This window comes from Fusarium oxysporum, chromosome I, assembly GCF_013085055.1.
Source record: "Fusarium oxysporum Fo47 chromosome I, complete sequence".
Taxonomy (NCBI): domain Eukaryota; kingdom Fungi; phylum Ascomycota; class Sordariomycetes; order Hypocreales; family Nectriaceae; genus Fusarium; species Fusarium oxysporum.
Genome location: NC_072840.1, coordinates 1,618,303 through 1,638,081, shown reverse-complemented (window position 1 = coordinate 1,638,081; position 19,779 = coordinate 1,618,303). Strand labels below are relative to the sequence as shown.

At 49.5% G+C, this 19,779-nt stretch overlaps 4 protein-coding genes across 4 annotated transcripts; 1 reads left to right on the top strand and 3 right to left on the bottom strand.

Annotated features, from left to right (window-relative positions):
• Window positions 1–424: 424 nt before the first annotated feature.
• On the top strand, window positions 425–2,911 carry FOBCDRAFT_235178 (L-arabinitol 4-dehydrogenase; the record flags this gene model as incomplete). The annotated part of the gene is made up of 5 exons (XM_031181057.3): window positions 425–621; window positions 682–1,588; window positions 2,036–2,477; window positions 2,539–2,623; window positions 2,680–2,911. 5 exons carry the CDS (start codon window positions 425–427, stop codon window positions 2,909–2,911), a joined length of 1,863 nt encoding a protein of 620 aa, XP_031041825.2.
• A 2,067-nt stretch (window positions 2,912–4,978) lies between these two features.
• FOBCDRAFT_283248 (methyl transferase) lies at window positions 4,979–6,235 on the bottom strand (the record flags this gene model as incomplete). Its single annotated transcript, XM_059611632.1, has 7 exons — window positions 4,979–5,018; window positions 5,076–5,501; window positions 5,549–5,698; window positions 5,745–5,801; window positions 5,858–6,006; window positions 6,056–6,158; window positions 6,210–6,235. The coding sequence occupies 7 exons, from the start codon at window positions 6,233–6,235 to the stop codon at window positions 4,979–4,981; spliced, it is 951 nt and encodes a 316-aa protein (XP_059463791.1).
• Window positions 6,236–13,815: 7,580 nt separating this feature from the next.
• FOBCDRAFT_1615 (transcription factor IIA, alpha/beta subunit) lies at window positions 13,816–16,158 on the bottom strand. Its single transcript, XM_059608398.1, has 3 exons — window positions 15,866–16,158; window positions 14,110–15,098; window positions 13,816–14,041 (listed from the first exon to the last, which is right to left on the bottom strand). The coding sequence occupies exons 1-3, from the start codon at window positions 15,983–15,985 to the stop codon at window positions 13,957–13,959; spliced, it is 1,194 nt and encodes a 397-aa protein (XP_059463790.1). The 5' UTR covers window positions 15,986–16,158; the 3' UTR covers window positions 13,816–13,956.
• A 748-nt stretch (window positions 16,159–16,906) lies between these two features.
• FOBCDRAFT_210567 (glycoside hydrolase) lies at window positions 16,907–19,011 on the bottom strand. Its single transcript, XM_031181047.3, has one exon. It carries the CDS (start codon window positions 18,898–18,900, stop codon window positions 17,074–17,076), a length of 1,827 nt encoding a protein of 608 aa, XP_031041815.2. The 5' UTR covers window positions 18,901–19,011; the 3' UTR covers window positions 16,907–17,073.
• Between the last annotated feature and the right edge of the window lie 768 nt (window positions 19,012–19,779).

The following is a 19,779-nucleotide window of genomic DNA, read 5'->3' as shown; positions in this document are numbered from 1 at the left end:
TTGCAGTGGGATGGCGTCTTGGGATTCTCTGATCCTGTTTCTGTGATTGGCGCGGGAGTCAATATGCAGTGGGTGATACAGCCTCCACCGAGGCAAACCCCACAATCCCCTCATAGTGAGCGACGTGCGAGAGCTGTTGGCGTGTCCGGATCTCGAGGCCCTGCGTTATTGTTTCAACGTGGGGAATCAGGTTTGCCTTGATACCAGGCAACCAAACATATACCGGGCGATAGCAGAGCGCATGACCCCAAATTTTTCTCCGTGGGAGAAAAGGGTATGATTTAAAAAGACCCTTTGCGCCTCGGTCTGGACGGGTTCGTTACCTCGACTTGTGCCTTCTTTAAGCCTTTATTGAACTCAAAACGTCTTACAGCACCGATACCAGACTCTAGTCGCACGAGGTAAAACACATACATCGCCCACCATGAGCCCTTCAGCAGTCGAAGGAAATGGGGTCGCAGATGTCAAGACGACTCTCAAGCCCAACATTGGCGTTTACACCAACCCCAACCATGATCTCTGGGTAACGGCTGCTGAACCCTCTGCTGAGGCCGTCAAGTCCGGCTCCGACTTGAAGCATGGCGAGGTCAGTGTTGCTATCCGCAGCACTGGTATCTGCGGGTAAGTTGCCATCATGTTCTGACCCCGCCGCACCTAGAGCAACCGCTGACCGGGGTATAGCTCCGATGTTCACTTCTGGCATGCTGGTTGCATCGGTCCTATGATCGTCGAGGGCGACCACATCCTAGGCCATGAGTCGGCCGGCGAGGTTATCGCCGTGCACCCTTCTGTCAGCCATCTCAAGGTTGGCGACAGGGTCGCTGTCGAGCCAAATATCCCCTGCGGTACCTGCGAGCCCTGCCTTACTGGCCGATACAATGGTTGTGAGAGCGTCCTGTTCCTGTCAACACCACCTGTTCCTGGCATGTTGCGCCGATATATCAACCACCCGGCTGTCTGGTGTCACAAGATTGGAAATATGTCATTTGAGAACGGCGCTCTCCTCGAGCCTCTCAGTGTTGCCCTTGCTGGCATGCAGAGGGCTCAGGTCGCCCTGGGAGACCCCGTCCTGATTTGCGGTGCTGGACCTATCGGGCTGATCACCCTTCAGTGCTGTGCCGCCGCAGGTGCTTCTCCCATCGTCATCACGGATATTTCAGAGAGCCGGTTGGCATTTGCTAAGGAGCTCTGCCCTCGCGTGATTACACACAAGGTCGAGCGACTGTCAGCTGAGGACTCCGCCAAAGCAATTGTTAAGAGCTTTGGAGGCATCGAGCCCAGTGTTGCTCTGGAGTGTACCGGCGTCGAAAGTAGTATTGCCTCTGCCGTCTGGTCAGTAAAGTTTGGCGGCAAGGTCTTTATCATTGGCGTCGGAAAGAACGAGATTAACATCCCCTTCATGCGCGCAAGTGTACGAGAAGTCGACATTCAGCTACAGTATCGTTATTGCAACACCTGGCCTAGAGCTATCCGCTTGGTTGAGAACAACGTAGTTGACCTCTCAAAGCTCGTCACTCACAAGTTCAAGCTTGAGGATGCCATCAAGGCGTTTGAGACGTCAGCAGATCCCAAGAGCGGGGCCATCAAGGTCATGATCCAGAGCCTGGATTGAAGACGGAGTAATGATCAATATAAATTTGGTGCTCGGCGTATGTTTTTGGTTTCTAGGCGCGGGTCCGTTAGAAGACCGTACAAATAGCCTCTATTTGGGATATAGACATGAGAATATGAGATTTGGTGAAGGACTTTCGGCCATGAACTGGTGATATGAATATGAATGCCTGCGGAGTCAGATAAAGCAGATGCTAGATAGGAAAATGTCGAATACGCCATTTGTAAGCTTGAATTCAAGATAAGGAAATCAACGGCTTTGACTGCTGTCCTCAAGCAGCTCGTTTGGGAAGATATAGTAGTGAAGGTAGAATAAACAATTCATCGGGGTTCTTGCCAGTATGTAGGCCATCCAGCGGCAGCGCGGCTAGCAAGTCCGAAAACGGTCTAGTGTCTTAAGCCGTCGGCTACAACCACCATCCAGCGAGTTCTTCCGAGCTTTTTTTCTCCCTCAGACGACCTCACTCAAGATCCAGACCCAGCTTCGACTCCATCAATTGACCACCCGCCGCCGGTCTCTTTACCCCACGGAGCTCCGATATCGAATCTACGAGGCATCTCGCACTCTTTTACTGCCTTAGCCGTCACCATGTCTTCTCTCGCTCGTCCCATGCTCCGTTCGCCCGCTCTCCGCGTCGCCGCCCGACGCTTCGAGAGCACCGCCACCCAGAAGGCCACCGAGAACGCAAAGCAGGCTGCCTCCAAAGCCACCGAGAATGCTAAGCTGGCTGCCTCAAGGGCCCAGGAAGGTCTGTCGCGTGTCACAACCGCTGCTGGCCCTGCTATTGCTGGTTACGCCAAGGGCGTTGCCAACACTCTGGGCAAGGTTGGCGGACGAACGGGCAAGGTCATCGGCTTCGTTGAACGTACGTGGATCATTACAAAAGTCACGACCGGTGGCCATTGAATGCTGACATTATAATGCAGGACAAGTCCCCTTCGTCGTTTACTACTCCAAGGTCGCCCTCGAGCTGGGCAAGTTCGTCTTCCATAACCAGAAGATGAGCCCTCCGTGAGTTCACACAAGTCCTTCATATGGCGGGGCATCGACTAATTTACATCTCGCAGCAACCTGGCCACCTTCCAAAACACATACCAGAGCATTATCAAGTCCATCCAGAACCGTACCATCATCCAGTCTACTCAGAACGCCATCCAGCAGGTACGGAATATCGGCCCTGCTCAGCTCGCCGCTGGCGGTGTTGTCGCAGCTGAGGTCCTCGGCTTTTTCACCGTTGGTGAGATTATTGGGCGATTCAAGCTTGTTGGCTACCGTGGTGAGGCCTCTTCCCACCACTAAATGTGTCTCTTGTAGTAAGGAGCAGGAGTTGTAAGGATCGATGAGTGCCGGACGATGTGATAACAAATAAGGATGAGTGGGCTTTAGACTTGGTTCTCCCCGGCCGAGGACGCCTGAAAAGGGCTGGTTGGAGACCGTTTGTTTCGGGGGGAGTTGAAAACTGGGAGACTTGGGAATACCGGTCTCACCGGACCTGTGATGTTTGTCCTCTGAGCACTTTTCTTTTGTAGAACTGTACATCAACCAGCCTCTGGCGGGCTGCCCCCTTCGTGGACAGCTTTCAACAATGATATTTAATAACTATTTGAGCCTTCCTGTGATAAATCAAATGTTCCTTAATTACAATCGTCCCGGTAGCATACATAACTTATCATGACATCTACTCACCTAGCACCGTTTAACAAATGCCTTTGACTACCTACCACAGTCTGATGTTACTGACTCACTCTTAAGACTCTTGATGTGGTTCAACCTAGGTGGCCCAAGTTGTCTAAGATCGGGATTTTCTGGAATGAGCTATTGCTATCGCTTCGCCTATAGACTTTCATTTTTATTTTCAAGAGAGCAAGTTGATGTATGGAATTGTCCTTAGCCAAACGGTCACTTAAGTTTTACAACTTAGAGCAATGACTCAGTTGGTGAGTCCCAGGATTGGAGTGCAAGTTGAGAAATGGGTCAGTATAACCGCAGTTGCGTTCGTATAAGGTCATCTTGGCATGTGGTTCCTATACTGACAATGCTTTGAGACCGGAGACGTCTTCCAATACGTACCTTATTTCCCACGCAAAAGGAGGCTGCAATTGAAGGGATTCGCACGAACAAATTCATGTCGCAGCCTTACTCAACTCCACGACATACAAGCTCAGAACTTTCAAGTCCGTTAAACGTACTTTATATATGAATGTATGTAGGGTAAACATCCATGGAATGGCAATATGTAGCACGATACATTTTGAACGTATTCACATTTCTGTATGAGATTCGGGGGTTCTGATGAGTGAGCTCTGCAAAGCTCCCTGATCGATTTGCCAGATGATACCTGCAAATGTAAATTTCCTCAACCTCTGGAGCGAGGTGATATCCCACGATACCTAAACCGAGCAAACTAGCTCACTGGGGCAAGTCTTGCGAAGGACGTGCTCAATCCGCATCTGCCATATCAACTGCTTTATCATAGCTTGATGAACCTCGGACTTGTCCACCACCTTCTGCTTCTGGAAATAAGGACAGATTTGGGGTGTATAAGCCCTTTCTTTCGATGTTACCTCCTCCACACAGAAGAAGTCAATCAGGCGTCTAATAGACGACAGAATGACGGACCACAGGAACAGACGTGGGAGCACAGCCGCGCGCGAAAATCAGATATGGAATACATGGAACGCAGGGCGATGCGGTTGAGTTATCCGTATGGTCCGGACCCTGGCCGGTGTTGAAGGCCCGTCCCGAGGCGCGCGGACCTAGATATTATGGAGTCCGACATTGGCCCTTGGCAAAAACGGTGTTGTTCTTACCAGCGCTTCTGCCACAACAGGTAGCAGAGCCCTTACCAGCGAAAGCGAGCAGATAATGTCGCCCTTGGCAGATGATTGTGGCCAGGTGACCATTATCTAGCGGTCAGATAATTTGAGAAGATCGACAGCCTTGTTCAGGATGGTGGACTGGTTGATGTGATCAAGACCCCGCTGTTGGTGATACCAATTGAGAATCCTTGCCTGTTGGTGACCGTCGGTACCACGCTGCCATTGAGGTAAGGCGTCTCTTCAGATTCAAGGGACCCCGGAGTATGAGAAGTGAGAAGTACTGCAGCATTGGGAAATCGTGGTACCATTTATGGATCGTCACGATGCAGCTGCGCGCGAAAGCGCTGGCGCCGGCGCTTGAAACCCTGCCAGTTCACCAGGCCGATTTGGATTTGAAACCATGTCATTCCCGAAACCGACGGACCGAGGGCTTCACCACGCTCTTCAGCGTACTGTGCTTCGAACAATGCGTATCAGTATTGCCAAGACTGTTCGTATTCCTTGCGTTGTGCGGTGAATACCCCCCCGCTTGAATGAGAATTTGGCATTACTGTTGAGGTCCGGGCTTCCTAGCCGTCCAGACATGACTGCGAAAGCGTTAGCATGCCATCAAGTGTGACGGCAGGAGATGTTTGTAGACTCACATATTACAATAAGTGTGATAGCGCAAAACACACGTTTCGCGCTTCGCTCTCTCACATAGCTCACGAACTTCCTCGGCCTCGAATCCGAGTTTCTCGATTAGGGGTTTTAAACTCATGGCCTCCAGACTATGAGACAGTCCGATATTGAACCATCGAGCGATTTCACGTTCATTTCGATCAGCAGACCAGGGGCAAACATAAGCCTTGATCACCTCCTGCCTGATATCTGTGAAACCTGCAGCTTCGAGCATTTGCCGATGTTCTTGCGGTGTGACTCTGACACTGCGGTTGAATCGATCCATGCCATCGAGAAAAAGCTCTGCCCACTTCACGAATGCGGAATTTGCTGGGCGTTCATCATCGTCACATCGGGGTATCCAGTCAACCTCGATGTGCTCGAAGAAGCCGATGCCTGGTGTCAAGTGCCTAGTGAAGTATCAGTGTGATGCTCAAATATATAGTTCCGGACATACTCAAAGACATTGTGGTAGACTTGAGGCCACAAATCCGTTTGAATACTGCCAAGTAACATTCGCATATGAATCAAATCGCAGTCCGCCAGTAGGGGCCCCCAAGACGGTTCTTCAATGTCATACTGCTTTGGCATAAAGCCAGGAGGAATCCTATCTACATTAGCCGATGGCCTACAGAGAGCGAGTGTGAGCCTACAGTGCTGGTTGAATCTGATTCAGGTCTACGGCCATGATCTGGGCATCTGAGAGACATCTTCTTTAGGTCAGCAACGTGGTAATAAACGAGATCAATGGCACAGGCATGCATACTCTTCGGCCACGTTGATTGCCCAAATACCCGTGCCCGTACCAATATCCATGATTCTGGGCGAGGGGCGTCTGATGGGAGCTAGAAATGGCTTATTGTCTCGTGCCAGAAGGAAAACTTTATGAAATATATCCAAACGATTCAATTCTTCCTATTGCTGGTCAGGTGGCGTACGATATTATCATTTGCAGACGACTTACTGAATCAATTGGAAATAAGTATTTGCCAGGTTTCCAAGAGCCATAAAAACGGCCATGTTGCCAGAATCCATCTTGAAGGTATCGCCCTTCCGACTCGTTCACGCTGCATTGCACATGTAAGATTGGCTGCTCCACAAAGAACTCTACAGCATACCTGTTTTGAGGAGGCATTACAACCATCGATAAAAACCGTCGAAGCTGCAATGTCCCAATGAAGCGCAGGGCCTTACACGAGGGCCACGAGGCAAGGCTGCAGCAAGACGTGATTTGCCGGTGGGAGATGACACAGATAATCCGGACCGCGTTTTTGAATCCAGAATGAGCGAAGTTCCAGTTCTGGTGGAGAATATCGCTGCGAGAGTTAGCAGACGCACGAAAGTGAAGAAGACAAGATCCACCAGGTGAAGCATAAAGGAAAAATAAAGCGAATATTCGCGGAGGAATGAACGTGAGAAGCAATGCGGGTCCGACATCATGAGAACCTAATATTTTCAAGGGAATGCGATATTTGAGTTGTCAGGAGAAGCGCAACATGCTTCGGGCACCTTGGCTCTCGATGGGTTATTTCAACCAAACTTGAGGATCGCCCAGGCATACACACTAACACAACCCAAAGAACCTCTAACGGCGATAAGTCTGGGAGGACGCAACATTACAGTTGTGTTTATAGCAGCTCCCGTGGATCAAAGCAGAGAAAACCCCACCCAATGGTGTTTATGGCCAGATTCGAGTTGACTGAGAGTCCTGGGGGAGCAGAAGGCTTGAAAAGAGAAGAGAGGGTAGGATGTCTGAGAAGCCTGAGGATGAACTCGCATAGGCGGTTTATAGTCTGAACTTACCGAATATGAGCGAGTCCAGAGGCCGAAGCACGTGTATTAGAGAGACCAGAAGCCGTCCAAGAAAACGCCAAGAACGTTATGGAGTGTCGAATAAGACGTTGAGAAGATAAATTTACGCGAATCGCAAATTGACCCGAGGTGAAGCGTCGGTGTCAGGACTTGAAGATGTTGAGCTGGGCGTTGGTTGTGTATATATATATGCAACTGGATAGAAGACCTCCTGGATGCATTCCAATTTCAGTTTCTGTCTCGAGAATACGGCCAAGTTGGCTCACGAAAGAAGGAGATGGGAGGCAGTTGGAGGATGAAGGGTTCAAATGAGTTGAGTTTGAAGATTGTAGGAGGGGTTTTTGTTCTCTCGTGATCCTCTTTTTGAGACTTGTGGACCGAAAAGCTTGAGCCCAGATGATCACCGAGTAGTTAATTGAGATAATAGAGACTCGTAGTTGGAGGTAAACAAATGCAAAGGGCATTAAAAGCGTCATGGGCAAGAAAGAAGCTGGAAAAGATGAGGAGGAAGGTTGTTGATACTTATTGTTGCCAGCAAGAGTGTGGAGCTGGAGCGTGGGACATGGATACAGCTAAGGTACCTAACTTACAGCGCAATTGTCCACCTTAGGTAGCTTAAGGCAAGACAGGGCAAGGCGAGGCAAGGCAGCCCTAGGCACAGCGTTAGAGGTACAGGCACGGGTACAGGTACAGGTACAGAGACAGGCATGGATGGATTCAATGGGTCCTACCTAGCAGTTTAGGTGGACGTGGGACCTTGGACCTGTGGGTGTGCCCCTCGAGGGTTCGCCCCTCTCCATTTTTGCATTACACCCCCTGTTGAGATGACGGCTGTTGGTCGAGTCTTGCTTGTTATTTGTATTGTGATTATTATTATCATCATGCGCCTCGAAAAGCGGTCGAAGCCTTGTGTTACCATCCCTGAAGAATCTTTCTGATGGGCATGAGAACAGGCAGCCCACTTCAGGTTACCTATCAAATGCCACTGAAGCCAGCGGCACTACAACTTTAACCAACCCGGGACTAAGATGGGTCGGGCTGAAAATAGATCAGAATCGTAAACTTGCCATTCATATTCCGATCTCACTAATAAGTACTAGAAAGTGGTGAAGAGGATATCCAAAAACTTGCGCCAAGGGTGCCGCCAAATGGTAGGGACAAAGTACCGTCCGTATCAACGTCAATCACAATGGAACCCACACACAGCTCATTCAGAGGGGCAACCAACCTCGATATCGCCGGGCTACCTAGCGGGGCTGATGGATGGATTCGTGTGAGAACCACTTGTTGTGTTATGCAAGGAACTTAACCTGCCTTACCTACCCGTCCATACTGTACCTACATACATGCGCTCACTCACCGTCTCTGACAGCCTTTGGCTTTGGACGTTCTGCAGCACCTGCAACGAACTCCTCCATCGCGTATCCAGCCCATCAAAATTGTAATAACATATGCATCGCGTTTCCTTGGCTGGCCTCCCCAGCCGGCCTGTGATGTTGGTTTCCATAGTAGAAACGGTCCATAAGGCACGAAATGGTCTCCCGGCGAGGTCTTGTTATTCTGCAACACCCGATATCACATCCATACTTGGGGTCCTCTCTCCTTCCAGTCTCGCGGTATGTGATTTAGGTCGCACCGATGGCCGTTTGGCCATCTTTGGAATAGCACGGAGAGGAGTGCTGGATCTCAACGTGCGAAACACCCAGCCATGATGGCTTTCCCTTCTACAGGATTGATTGATGCCGTTGGGTATCATGATATGGCTGTCACTGGTTGACGGCGCCGAAGCCGCAACCGCCCATTGGCCTCGGGCGATGGACGACGGGTGCCGTTTAGGTTCTTTTTCTTCTCTTGTTCGTGTTGGTTCCGTCCCTCTAACCGCGCCCCCGATCAGCCACTGATCGCTGTCATTGTGGAGGATGAGGGGTTCGTCCCGCTGTTGGTTGTGTTTCGGGGAGGATACCAATGGCCCCTAGCCGACGACGGTCTTGTGTCTAATCACTTTAGCATCGAGCCAACAGGGAACATGGGACTAGATGAGGGGACTTATTGAAGACAAAAAGGTCAGGACTGACTCGGTTGTTGTAATCGATGTAATGATTTCAGATTTGATGCTGGCTCGAGACATTTTCTATCGGGCGTCAAATGGATTTCGTGGGATACACTTAATTTTTTTTTTCAGCGACCTCAACACTATGCCATTTCGTCTTTGCAACAAACATTCCCGGCTTCATGTTGGCTTTCGAATCGAGACAGCCGGCTCATGTTCTACCAACATTGGATGTAAGATTATTGGCCCATGACTTTTTCCCGGGCGTTGTCCCGACTAACATATCATTGGCCCATGCCTCTGATTCAGCACAGGAATTCATTTTAGATTCTGTGTTACTCGGAAAGCCGTGTCGACTTGGACACCACAGAGGGGAGGTGCTAAAAAACGAGATACTAGGTCTTCCGAGAGCAGTGTGATAAATCAGTCTCAGTTGAACTTTAGGCTGTTTGTGAGTCGAACCATGCCTGAGAGAGGGAGGAAAGAAGCTCTCCATTGTCAAAGGTGGTGCGCCAGTCAGGTGGTGATGCTAACTACCTATATGAATGGAACTTATCATTCAAAGGTATTGCAGAAAAAGAAAAATCTGTCCCAGTTCTCTTCTCGTTGACAACAACCTTGTTAGAGTCAAACAGGCCAACCCGATGTCGTGGGCGAGTTCCCTAGTGCCCGCCCCCTTCTCCTTACGCCGTCGCAGACTGTCCAATCTCTGATCTCTGCAAGGCTCAAGCCCTGAATCAAGCACCTTACCCTGCCTTAGACACCACTGAAATGCACCAAAACTGTCAGGGGGTGTGGTTTACGCTAGGGAGATGCTACGGAAACTAGTGCACAGAACCCCTGCCGTCCAAGGCTCGCTTTTGGATCATTGGCGCTGAACTCAGGTGTTGTTTGGCTCCAAGGCCCGCCCGCGGTTTTCGTTTCGTCCCGTTTTGGTCTTCTTTCTCCATCATCTTGTTGCTCGCTTCTCACCGATGAATTACTTGCTTCGATGAAGCTCCTGATCGGGTGTATAAATGCGTGCCATTTGCTTCGGAGGATACCGATGATCCAATTAGCTCTCTTCCCCACCAATCTGATACTCACCATTTGATGTCTCTCACAAATGGATGGGTCGTCGCCATATGTACGAATTCATGTCTAAGCTTGTATGCTCAATCCGATTGCTGCCTCCCCATAGATGTATTTCCAGGAAGTCTCAGACCAGTCTCGTCATCCTCAACATATTATCTGCGCTGGGCTGAAGGGTATATATACCAAGAAAGGTCTGATACTGGTCCATCGTGCCGAACAAGCAGCGTGAAGGGCCGGCACTTCTCCATCCAACACAGGGAATCGGGAAAGCCCTGGCCGACCCGGCATTTCGATAACCATATCAGTTCCTCAAGCCTTGATCATGGATGCAGAATTTTACCGGTTATCTCTTCTTGGTAACGTATTATTGTGAAGCTGACATGAAGATCTCCAATTCGGCGAGTCGTGTCACCGTAGCTTGGACTACTTAATCTAGGCATCAGCACGTTTGCATAGCCAACATATGATCAATCTTGCAAATCAGTGTCATTATACAAAAAAAATAGTCTGCGCTTATCATATTCATACCATGTGATCAGTCGAAGCCCGACATATGCCATGGACGGCCACGTCCAAGGAAACAATACCTTTGTCACTTGGCATCTAACACCGTATTTCATCGGTTCTGGTGCTTGACTAACTCAAGCGGACTCATGGGCAGTTTGACGTCCATTCCGGATAGCTCATGACAAGATAACTTACACCCATACTCTGTCTTCTTATAAGATGTTTAGAAAGAGGTTTCCCCAAGAAGTACATATTGATCAAGGTCTAGTGTGAGAACCGACAGGGCATTCGCTTCTTCGGGGCAGACACATCTCGGATGCAATTATTCTGGGCATCTTATCAAACACGGTTCCCTCAACCATCACTGCAGGTAGCTTCGGCCAATTGATGAATGCGTTCCCCGAAATCGACTAATGTCTGACCAGGTTTGTTCCCGACTGGCAGACAGCCTCCCAATGTTTCTTCGGATGGCACCAATCAGAGATAACGACGCTTTTCTCGTGAGGTACTCCATCATGCAAGGTCCAAGGGAGCAAGATGAAGGTTGTTGAGTTACATATCCCTGAACCTTGTCCACTTCCGCGCTAACCCAAATTACCAAAGGATTGGTTCCGAGATACCTTCGATGCAGATCCCACAGAGCCCGCAACAAAAGCCAGATCTAGTAGTGGGTTTTCAAGTCTATGCACCGTACTTCTTCATCATTTCAATGCTAGATGGCATGCTACAACGGGCTTCAGAGCATGGGATAGCAGAAAGAGATGAGGTTTGTACTCGATTCTGGACTCTCCAAGATATGGTCAGGAATCATCGTCGTCTTACAATAACCTTGTTGATTGTGAGGAATCCACTCTCAGCTCATCAGCTCACTGATAGACTACATCTTAGCCGAGGCAATTCCAGGAAAAGAACCCGCTCGTTGTCCTATAGTTGGCTACATATCAGTATAGCTCCTGATCAGGCATCATAAAGATGACTACTGCAAAGCTTGCACTAATCACTTCAATGGGGGCGGCGCACCATGATCTATGGTGCCAGCCCCCAGATATTCATACCACACGTGCCATGTCTGCTGGCGCGATTCGCGCGGTAATGTTACCATCCAGCTTTAGACTCAAACCAAAACAGCAAACACATCTACTGGGACTTGCGACCGGTCGACTTTGGGTACTTTACCCGGCCGAAGTCATCAGCGCAAATGGGCTATTTCATACCTCCCGCTCCTCACCGCTTCAGTAGCCGGAGAGGCCCAGGGAAGTGGACGAACGAGTGGAGATCTCCGAAGGTATCTGTGAGTTTGGTTAAACCGTTAATAGGTGCCAGACCCAGGCGACGAGGGAGTTTGATACGAGACGAAACTTAACCGACACACCTCCATCGAACCCACAGTAGACTAGGCTGTACCATCCTGTCGGATCCCTCTATACGTACAGTACCTACATGCACCACAATACATTGGCCCACGTATGACCAGTGTAATGGGATAGTAAATGCCAATCGCCGGCCAAGAGAACAGTTACTGACAACGATGTGTATTTCACTCTGTTCTGTCGGGATCGTCGATACAAAACATACTAACCAATCTCATCTTCAGCTGCACAACATCTATGTCTCAGCATAAACAGAAAACCATGTTGGAGTTTCCGTCTCCTTGAGGGTGTCCTAGTACTCAAGAAAGTACCAATCTCACAAGATGGAATGACTGGGGCTGCAGCTCTCTGAGCAGGGTTCATTAGTGGTTACCTTGCACATGCTTGACCACCCACGATATAACGTCGCTGACTTCTGGTCATGCTTGAACCGTTAGGTAGCAGCGTCAGCATTTTTGGCAAGTCATTACCGGCCACCAATTGAAGTAAGCGAAAAGCTTGGTGATGCCGAAATTCGATTGCCATGTTCATTCATGCGAGACAAGTGTAATACAAGAAGCGAGTCTATCACTCGGGCTGGGCTGAGACTCCCAACTCCGCTATGACGGTACCGCACATGTACCTAATTTACACCCCGGTAATTGAGGCCCCCAGCAATCCCTGTCGCCTATGCCGCTTTGGTGTAAAGACCCGACCAGTTCCAGACTGTCGGGACAGACTGTGGGGTCTGTGAAATTGGAGTTGTGAGACTTGTATCCGTGCCTACTCCGTTCTTTCTGACTGTAGGCATTTTCACCACTGTACGTTAGTAGTCAAGCCCAAGCATATACCATGACGTCCTATACCGTTCGCCCGTATATATAGACGTTTTTGATGAGGAAAATAGGGACCCATAGTCCATATGTAAGTGGTAATCGCTCCAGAGATGAGTTTCAGCGTCACACCAATAGGCACATTAGTACGCCTCTACACTCAAGGGTCTAAACATGTCGCGAGAACACCCCCCCAAGGACTACACAGAACAATGTGCCCCTTGCCTGTGAGTCTATATCATAATACTATTGAGCTAAGACTCGTCTGCACCGACCAGACGATCCTTCGTTTAACACCGACGCAAGAAGACGCCGAACAGACCAAGATGTTCCGCTAGGTTTCAACATACAATCCTATTGGACAAACCGAACCAACAACATAGCACCCCCTCGACACCCATTAAAAGCCACCACACGCCGGCTCGTAGCTGCAGATTGTCTGTGGTCCCAGCCCCGGGGCCGGCCCTAGACTGAGTCCGCCCTCTCACCTCACCTCACTTGCTTACCTCTCTCACTCTCACTGCCCACCTGGTACAATCCCACCGCTACGGACCAACAGCATAAGCCTAGTTCGACATAGGTTAGGCGTGACCCACTTGACATGGTTGTTTTGTACAATACTCGCTCTATGTATGTCTAAGCAAAACACGGCTTGTTTTGGAAGTGGTGAGGTTGACTACCAACATACATGAATCCTTCCACCTCGACCTTTTACTTCGCCCGGTTCGAAATACCCTTTCTGTTGAGCCGATGACGGCGGAAGCTTGTGCTGTCGTTCTCTTGCCAAGCTTATTATGCTGACATCTTGTATATCATCTGATGATTATATTGACTCATTCAGCTTCAACTGCTACGGGCATGGTTGAGGATAAGCAATCAAGCTGCTTTCATCGAGTGCAAACAACACGAATTCCATAAGCTGCCCATGTTATTATTGCTATACCACTTGGCTTATTGATTTGGAAGCAGGGATCAATGGCCCCAATCGTAAACAGAAGCTGCCGTAAGATAACCTGATATGGTCCCAATCTGTTGGCCGCGCTGCGGCATCTGCAGCCCCGAATTTTCTTCACCGCATGTACACATGACCCGTGACCGTCTTCATATACCCTTGCTGTTCCAATCAACCCAATGGCTTTGTCCCTCTTTGACTTTGTTTTGATGTTGTTTCCCGACACCACGCCGCCGATCTGGTCGCAAGGTCCAAACCACGTCGCTTTCCAAGCGAGTCGGTCTGAGTTCACCACTCATATTCACCAGTAGCCTTGTGAAAGACATACTCCTTGCCGTTGACTGTCAAGACTCCATCCTTAAGAGTGCACTTCCTATAGTTGCGGTTAGTAAATGAAACAAAATTACTCAAACTCATGCTGGAGTTGACATTGAAACGCACCACTTGTTCTTGACCCGCTGAACCTTGTCGTACATGCACAGCATGATATTGCCAAGCCCCTCATCATCAACATCATCGTCGTCTCGGTCCTCTTCTGGGTCATCGAGGTCAGAGTTGATGGCGTCGTCATCATCTTCGTCGTCGTCATCACCTCCATCGTATGCGGCAGGTTGTTTGCCCTTGGCCACGCGTGATGTCGGGACCGACGAAGTTCGAGTTGCCTCTTTTAAAGGAAGCATCAGACCGCCGCCCTCCATGCTCTTGGCCTTGGCAAGGATTTGTTCATGCAGCATACGGTCGATCTCAACTCGCCCGAGTTCATGCAAATTGCCATCAGCAGCTCGTTGCATGAGTACACCCTCGAACTCTTCCAGATCGCCAGCGCCATCAGTCTGGCCGTTTTGAATGTGGGGCTGACCGTTGGCCGGGTGCTGCTGTTGCTGTTGGGCAGTTGCGGCGGCCATTTGCTGACGATATATCTGCTGCTGATGTTGTTGCTGGGTTAGGCCGGGCTGCTGCTGCTGATGTGGCTGCGGTAGAGCTGGTTGTTGTTGCTGGCTCTGCTGAGAGTGGCCTTGTTGCTGGTGAAGGGCGTTGATAGAGCTGGCCGCTCGCTGTCCATACTGAGCCTGCAATTGCTGAGCAGCACGATTGGCAGCTACATTGTTGTCATTCATGTTGATGTTGGTGTTGTTATTGTACTGTTGGTAGGCCATCGGGTTACCCTGTAAGCCGGGTTCTTGCTTGATAGGTACGTGAGGCTCGGTCTTGATATTGTTGCCTTCGGGCTTGATACCATTCTGCACCTGGGGTTGGGCCATTCCCGGTAAAGAAAGACCAGTTGGGTTGCTTAGCTGAGGCGAGAATTGAGCCTGAGCATGAGTCTGAGCTGGTGGAACAGCAGACGGTGGTGCTTGTGCGGGGGGGTCGGGCTTGGGGTCCCAAGGGAACTGGGCGACGTGAAGCTGAGTGAGCTTTTGCTGCCATCCCTGGTTTTGAAGCCATGTTAGCCGTTTTCTACATCAAGTATCCTTCGAACAAAAGAATGAAATTCGGGTTAATCATGGGACGAGTTCATCAACCACCTGTGTGCTTAAGCCGCATGTCTCAGCTCATTGGTGAAGCAGTGAAAGAACAAGCTCAATTAGAGGCAAGGTGTGCAAATCACAGCATGTTTGGATTTGATAAGCAAAATGGAAGAGAAGGGGCAGCCATATTGGTGAGTGGGCAAAAGGCGAGGCAGTGCAGGTGTAAGACAGGTGTGTTGTGGTGATGATAGGATGATTTGGCGTGTACAAGTGGATATGAGATGATGATGGAGGGGGAGATACATTTCGAGCGAGCCAATCAGAATGTAGCGGGTGTCGGCGGAAGGAGTCACAAGGCAAGTGGCAGTCGTAGCAGGGGCTATGGGCTTAAAAGACCCAAATAGTGCTGGGTCGCCCCCTCCCCCTCCCCGTAACCCGCCAACTCCCTCTGCCCCCCTTCGCCATGCTGCCTGCGATGCGCTCAGCTTCGACCGTGAGTCGATCTTCAGTTCTCTAGGCCATTTCAAAAGAGAGTGCTGCGACTTAACGGAACCTGCTGTCTTTGGTCTCGCCATACTCGTGGAGTATGATAGTGTACGGAGTTGAAACACATCGACACTCGTCTTTGTTGATGACACAGGCTTCTCTCACCCTTTCCTTGGTGATTCCCGAGAATCAACGAGAATTGCAGGCAAAACATGAAACTCGACGAAAAGTATATCTCTTACCTGTCGCAGCTCCTCTAGCACTGATTCTTCAACGCCGCTCTCCTCGAAATCAACTCGCGAACTATTGACAACCTCGTCAATGATGGCTTGGTAGACGTTTCCGACGGCCGGGTTCGACATGATGATGTTATGAATGTAGTCCGGTCGATGGATGGATTTGATTAGGATATTGAGAAGACTTGGATCCTCGGTTGATGAGTCGCTGAAATGGCGTCGTCAAGCAGATGTGCCCCGATGGCAGTTCTCTATCCACGGATGACCTTGGCTCTGGCGAACGCAAGGTGCAGCTCGCGATAAGCAGCGCAAACCCGTTCTTCAGAAGAGACCTGAAAAGGACCTTTTGACGAAGAGATATTGTAGTGCGGATGTTGTTGCTGCAGTGCTCGATAAATGCACTTGATGTAGATGTAAATTCGGCACTTAGCCACGGCGATGCGATGCGCCTAGCTAGGGGCCACTGTTAAACGATGAAAGAATTGAGTTCAACTGCAATGCAAAGCAAAGACGCTTCGAATAAAATATCGAAAGAAGCAAGAGGCAAATCAGTATCAATTAATTTACTGCGTCACACGAATGCAAAATACCGAAGAGGGTCTTGTGCCAGGTCGGGGTGTTGTGCGGCTTTGTGATGTGATGTGCAGTGGGGAGAGTTGGTAGCCTCTGGGAGATTTCTGTTTCATCAACTGCTAGCTGAGCTGACTCAGCACTTCAATCCCAGCGGCCACTGGGCTTTCCAGTCCACTGAGAGGCTCCGCTCACAGGGCTGATCGAGGATGACTGTAACCTACCTCACTGGGGCTCATCTCTCTAATATTGTAACAGCTCAGATGATATCAAATTCGCAGGTAGGCCTCGGGGTGGAAGTGAATTGGAACAACGGGAATGTTAAAATAAATACTAAGGTTAGGCTTTACCACACTGAAGCTGGCCCAAGAATTCTTTCACTTGTGGATTATTGTTTTATGTCTCTTTCACTCCAGCTACATCCCTCGGTGATCTTTGGTATCGAATGCAAACCGCCACCTGAGATATCAGTAGTGCCATGTAACATGCATCACTCACCCGGCCTTATGTTCACTATTTCCTCCATGGTTGGACACTTAAAGACTCCCTATCGCTTCCTTACTCAATCGATCATTCATCTCTTTTCATACTTATTTATGTGTTGTGTATGTATCTGACATCGCCATCCATCTTCAATAAAAACTTCATGCCACCAGTCGTCTCAGTGGGTGCGCCTCAGTATTAAATACATATTCATCCAGACTGATCAGCTCCGGGTCGCTAAAAATGAGATAAAAGTACTTGAGGGTTTCGCCCATCCAGAAGGACTCCATTGAGTCCACGGCACGGGGTTTCTCCTCTGTAACAGTAACATCCCATACAGCTGTATTGGCCAGCTCTGTCTTTGTCGCTTCTTCAATCGATTTGAACATAGTCCAGGCGTGCTCGGTATACTCGTTCTCGCCGGTGACCCGGTACATCATGAAAACACTCTCAATGGCCTCTGGGCGCAGGATATATCGGCGATCAGGAATATGAGTAAACCCGCCGGGAAGATGCTCGTCTTTGATAATAGCATCCGCCTGTGCTGCCTCGCCCTCCTTGATCTTTGCCTGCTTGAGGACACCTTCTTTCCACAGCTTTTCGTCCCATGGGCAATGCTCCTTGGAGTCACAGGGAACCATATAGAAAGTCTCAGGCATGATACCATGAGGAAATGCTTCATAAGTGTAGATGCAACCATTGGTAAGTTTGACTGCAGTGTCGACGTCCTGCTGGCGGTTGAAGAGTCGCCCACCTAATGCCAGCATGCCTCCAAGGAAACAGACTAGATGCTGTCCCTGGCTCTCGAGTTCCAACTGTATCTTTCCACCTTTGTCTTTGGCATGAATTTGTCCAGATATGAGAATATCTTTGTTCTCAGGCGTCATCGGTCGAAAGAAATTGTGTTCTAATGCTGCATCCATGGCCTTTTCATACATGGTTTGATAAACAGGTAGTTGTCCACCCGTTAGTGCTGCCATCTTGGGCAAGTATTCGTACACGCTGTCAGCCATTGCACCGAGGGTGAAAACGGATCCTTGGTTAAAGATCTGGCTCTTTGCATCCACAATCAGAGGCCACTGTCCAGGGAGCATGGTTGAATCTTGCTGTGCCGCCAGGAGATCCATGATAGTCTGTGAGGCGTCAAACCATTTGGCATCTCCTGTGAGTTGCGAGAGGCGTGTAAGCTCGATACACAAGCTTCCAATCTCTGCAACGAGGACACCAGCGCCAGCGATCTGATTTTTACCCCCCCCGGCAGCGTGAAAATTCCAACGTAAGACAGGCATGTGGTTGGGTGTGTCAAAAGCCTTGTAAATCATTTCACCAACCTGGACTGCCTTGCGGAGCAAACGCATATCCTCGCTAAGCTCAAAGGCAGCGAGAAAGCCACCGAGGTAACGGATAGTAGTCTCAAATATATTGACTTCTTTGAGATCCGTGGCTGTGAAGTCAATCTTGTCGACTGCATCCACGGCTTCGTAGAATTCTTGGTGCATATCCATGATCCAAAGGGTATCAAGGGAGTCAACGAGAGTAGCGGCCCAGCCGCCGAATGGATTTGCCTGGCCAGCCGAGACGGGACTGAGCTCGTCTGCCATCCAGGCATGCTTTCTGTAAGAATTCCAACATCTTGTGAAGGTCGCCTTGACAGCCTGTTGACGCTCGCGTCGCAGTTCAGCAGTACTAATGGAGAATTCAGGGAACGTGGCTTGGACCTTGGGATAGGTGACAGGAGGAGAAGTGGGCAGTGGTTGGAAGGCAGAGTGAGGATAGTTGACTTTGACGGTGTTCCAGTAATAGTTGTCATCCTGGTCTTGCCTCCACAGCGAAGTCTTTACGGGCCAGCCGTGCTTCTGGTTGTGGTTGTAAGGGCCGTGTCCATATCGGGGTCCAACGTATTCAGGGGTCCTACCAGCCCAATAGCAGAAGAGGATCACTGTCAACAGGCCGCAAACTAAAACGAGACCTCGACTGCGGAGGAGCATGGTAAAGAAATATGGGCCCGTGCCGCGTTGAGCGTCGAAAGGAATAGAGAAGAGGGTTTCGAGATGTTGCAAACAGAGTTGTCTCTCTCCTCCTTCTTTGGTGAGGTAAGGGAGAGGTAGAGATACCTAAGGTAAACTAATCTTATCCGAGGGTCTTTGTCTTACCTTATCTTTGATTTGACGCGCTGAGGGTTGGTAATAAAACAGCTTGGCATTTGTACCATGTAATTTGCCCCGCCAAGCAATGGCGGTATGTATCTTATACCTTGATTCAGGTAGAGAGTACATTGCTTTAGCTCGGCGAAATTCGACCAAATGTGAGCGACACTACCAACAGGACCAACACACAGTTAATGCGTATCTGAACACTGTATACGTCTGCGCCGAAAACGTTTCTTAATACAGTGTCAATTGTGTAAGCGCCCGATAAATATCATCCACAAAATCAACTGAGAATGAAACAGGTTCAGCAAACTATATGATACTCTTATTGAAATTCTCTCCACTACAAGACTGTGAAATACTTTTCTGAGGAGTGGGTTCTGTTGCTCTACTTCTGCTGTGGCTAAAATGCGACTCTGCTGTTCCTGGCAGGATCTTTTGTCGTTCTTTTCTTCACATTTTTTCAAAGTAAGACATGTCAAATTCTTTCTTCATCCGGTAGTTACTATTTCCTCCTACGACCTTTTTTCGATGGAACTAGACGCATGTGTTCATCCTCGGCAGTGATATCACGGAGCTTAACAGCCCTTGTCCAGGTAGCACAATCCTTCGATCTGCATGACGCCCATCGGGGCAAACAAAGAAGAGCTTAACAGGGGGGGTGGCTACGTGAGCCGCAGTATAAACACCGACCTGGTGGAGGAACTTGTGAACCCT

Excerpts from the sequence above, each read along its gene's own strand:
- FOBCDRAFT_1615 (XM_059608398.1), bottom strand. The coding sequence starts at position 15,985 with ATGTCGAACCCGGCCGTCGGAAACGTCTACCAAGCCATCATTGACGAG. Across the intron at positions 15,099-15,865 it reads TGCTAGAGGAGCTGCGACAG|GGATGGCAGCAAAAGCTCAC; the intron begins GTAAGAGATATA and ends CTTCAAAACCAG. Across the intron at positions 14,042-14,109 it reads CAGCGGGTCAAGAACAAGTG|GAAGTGCACTCTTAAGGATG; the intron begins GTGCGTTTCAAT and ends CCGCAACTATAG.
- FOBCDRAFT_210567 (XM_031181047.3), bottom strand. The coding sequence starts at position 18,900 with ATGCTCCTCCGCAGTCGAGGTCTCGTTTTAGTTTGCGGCCTGTTGACA.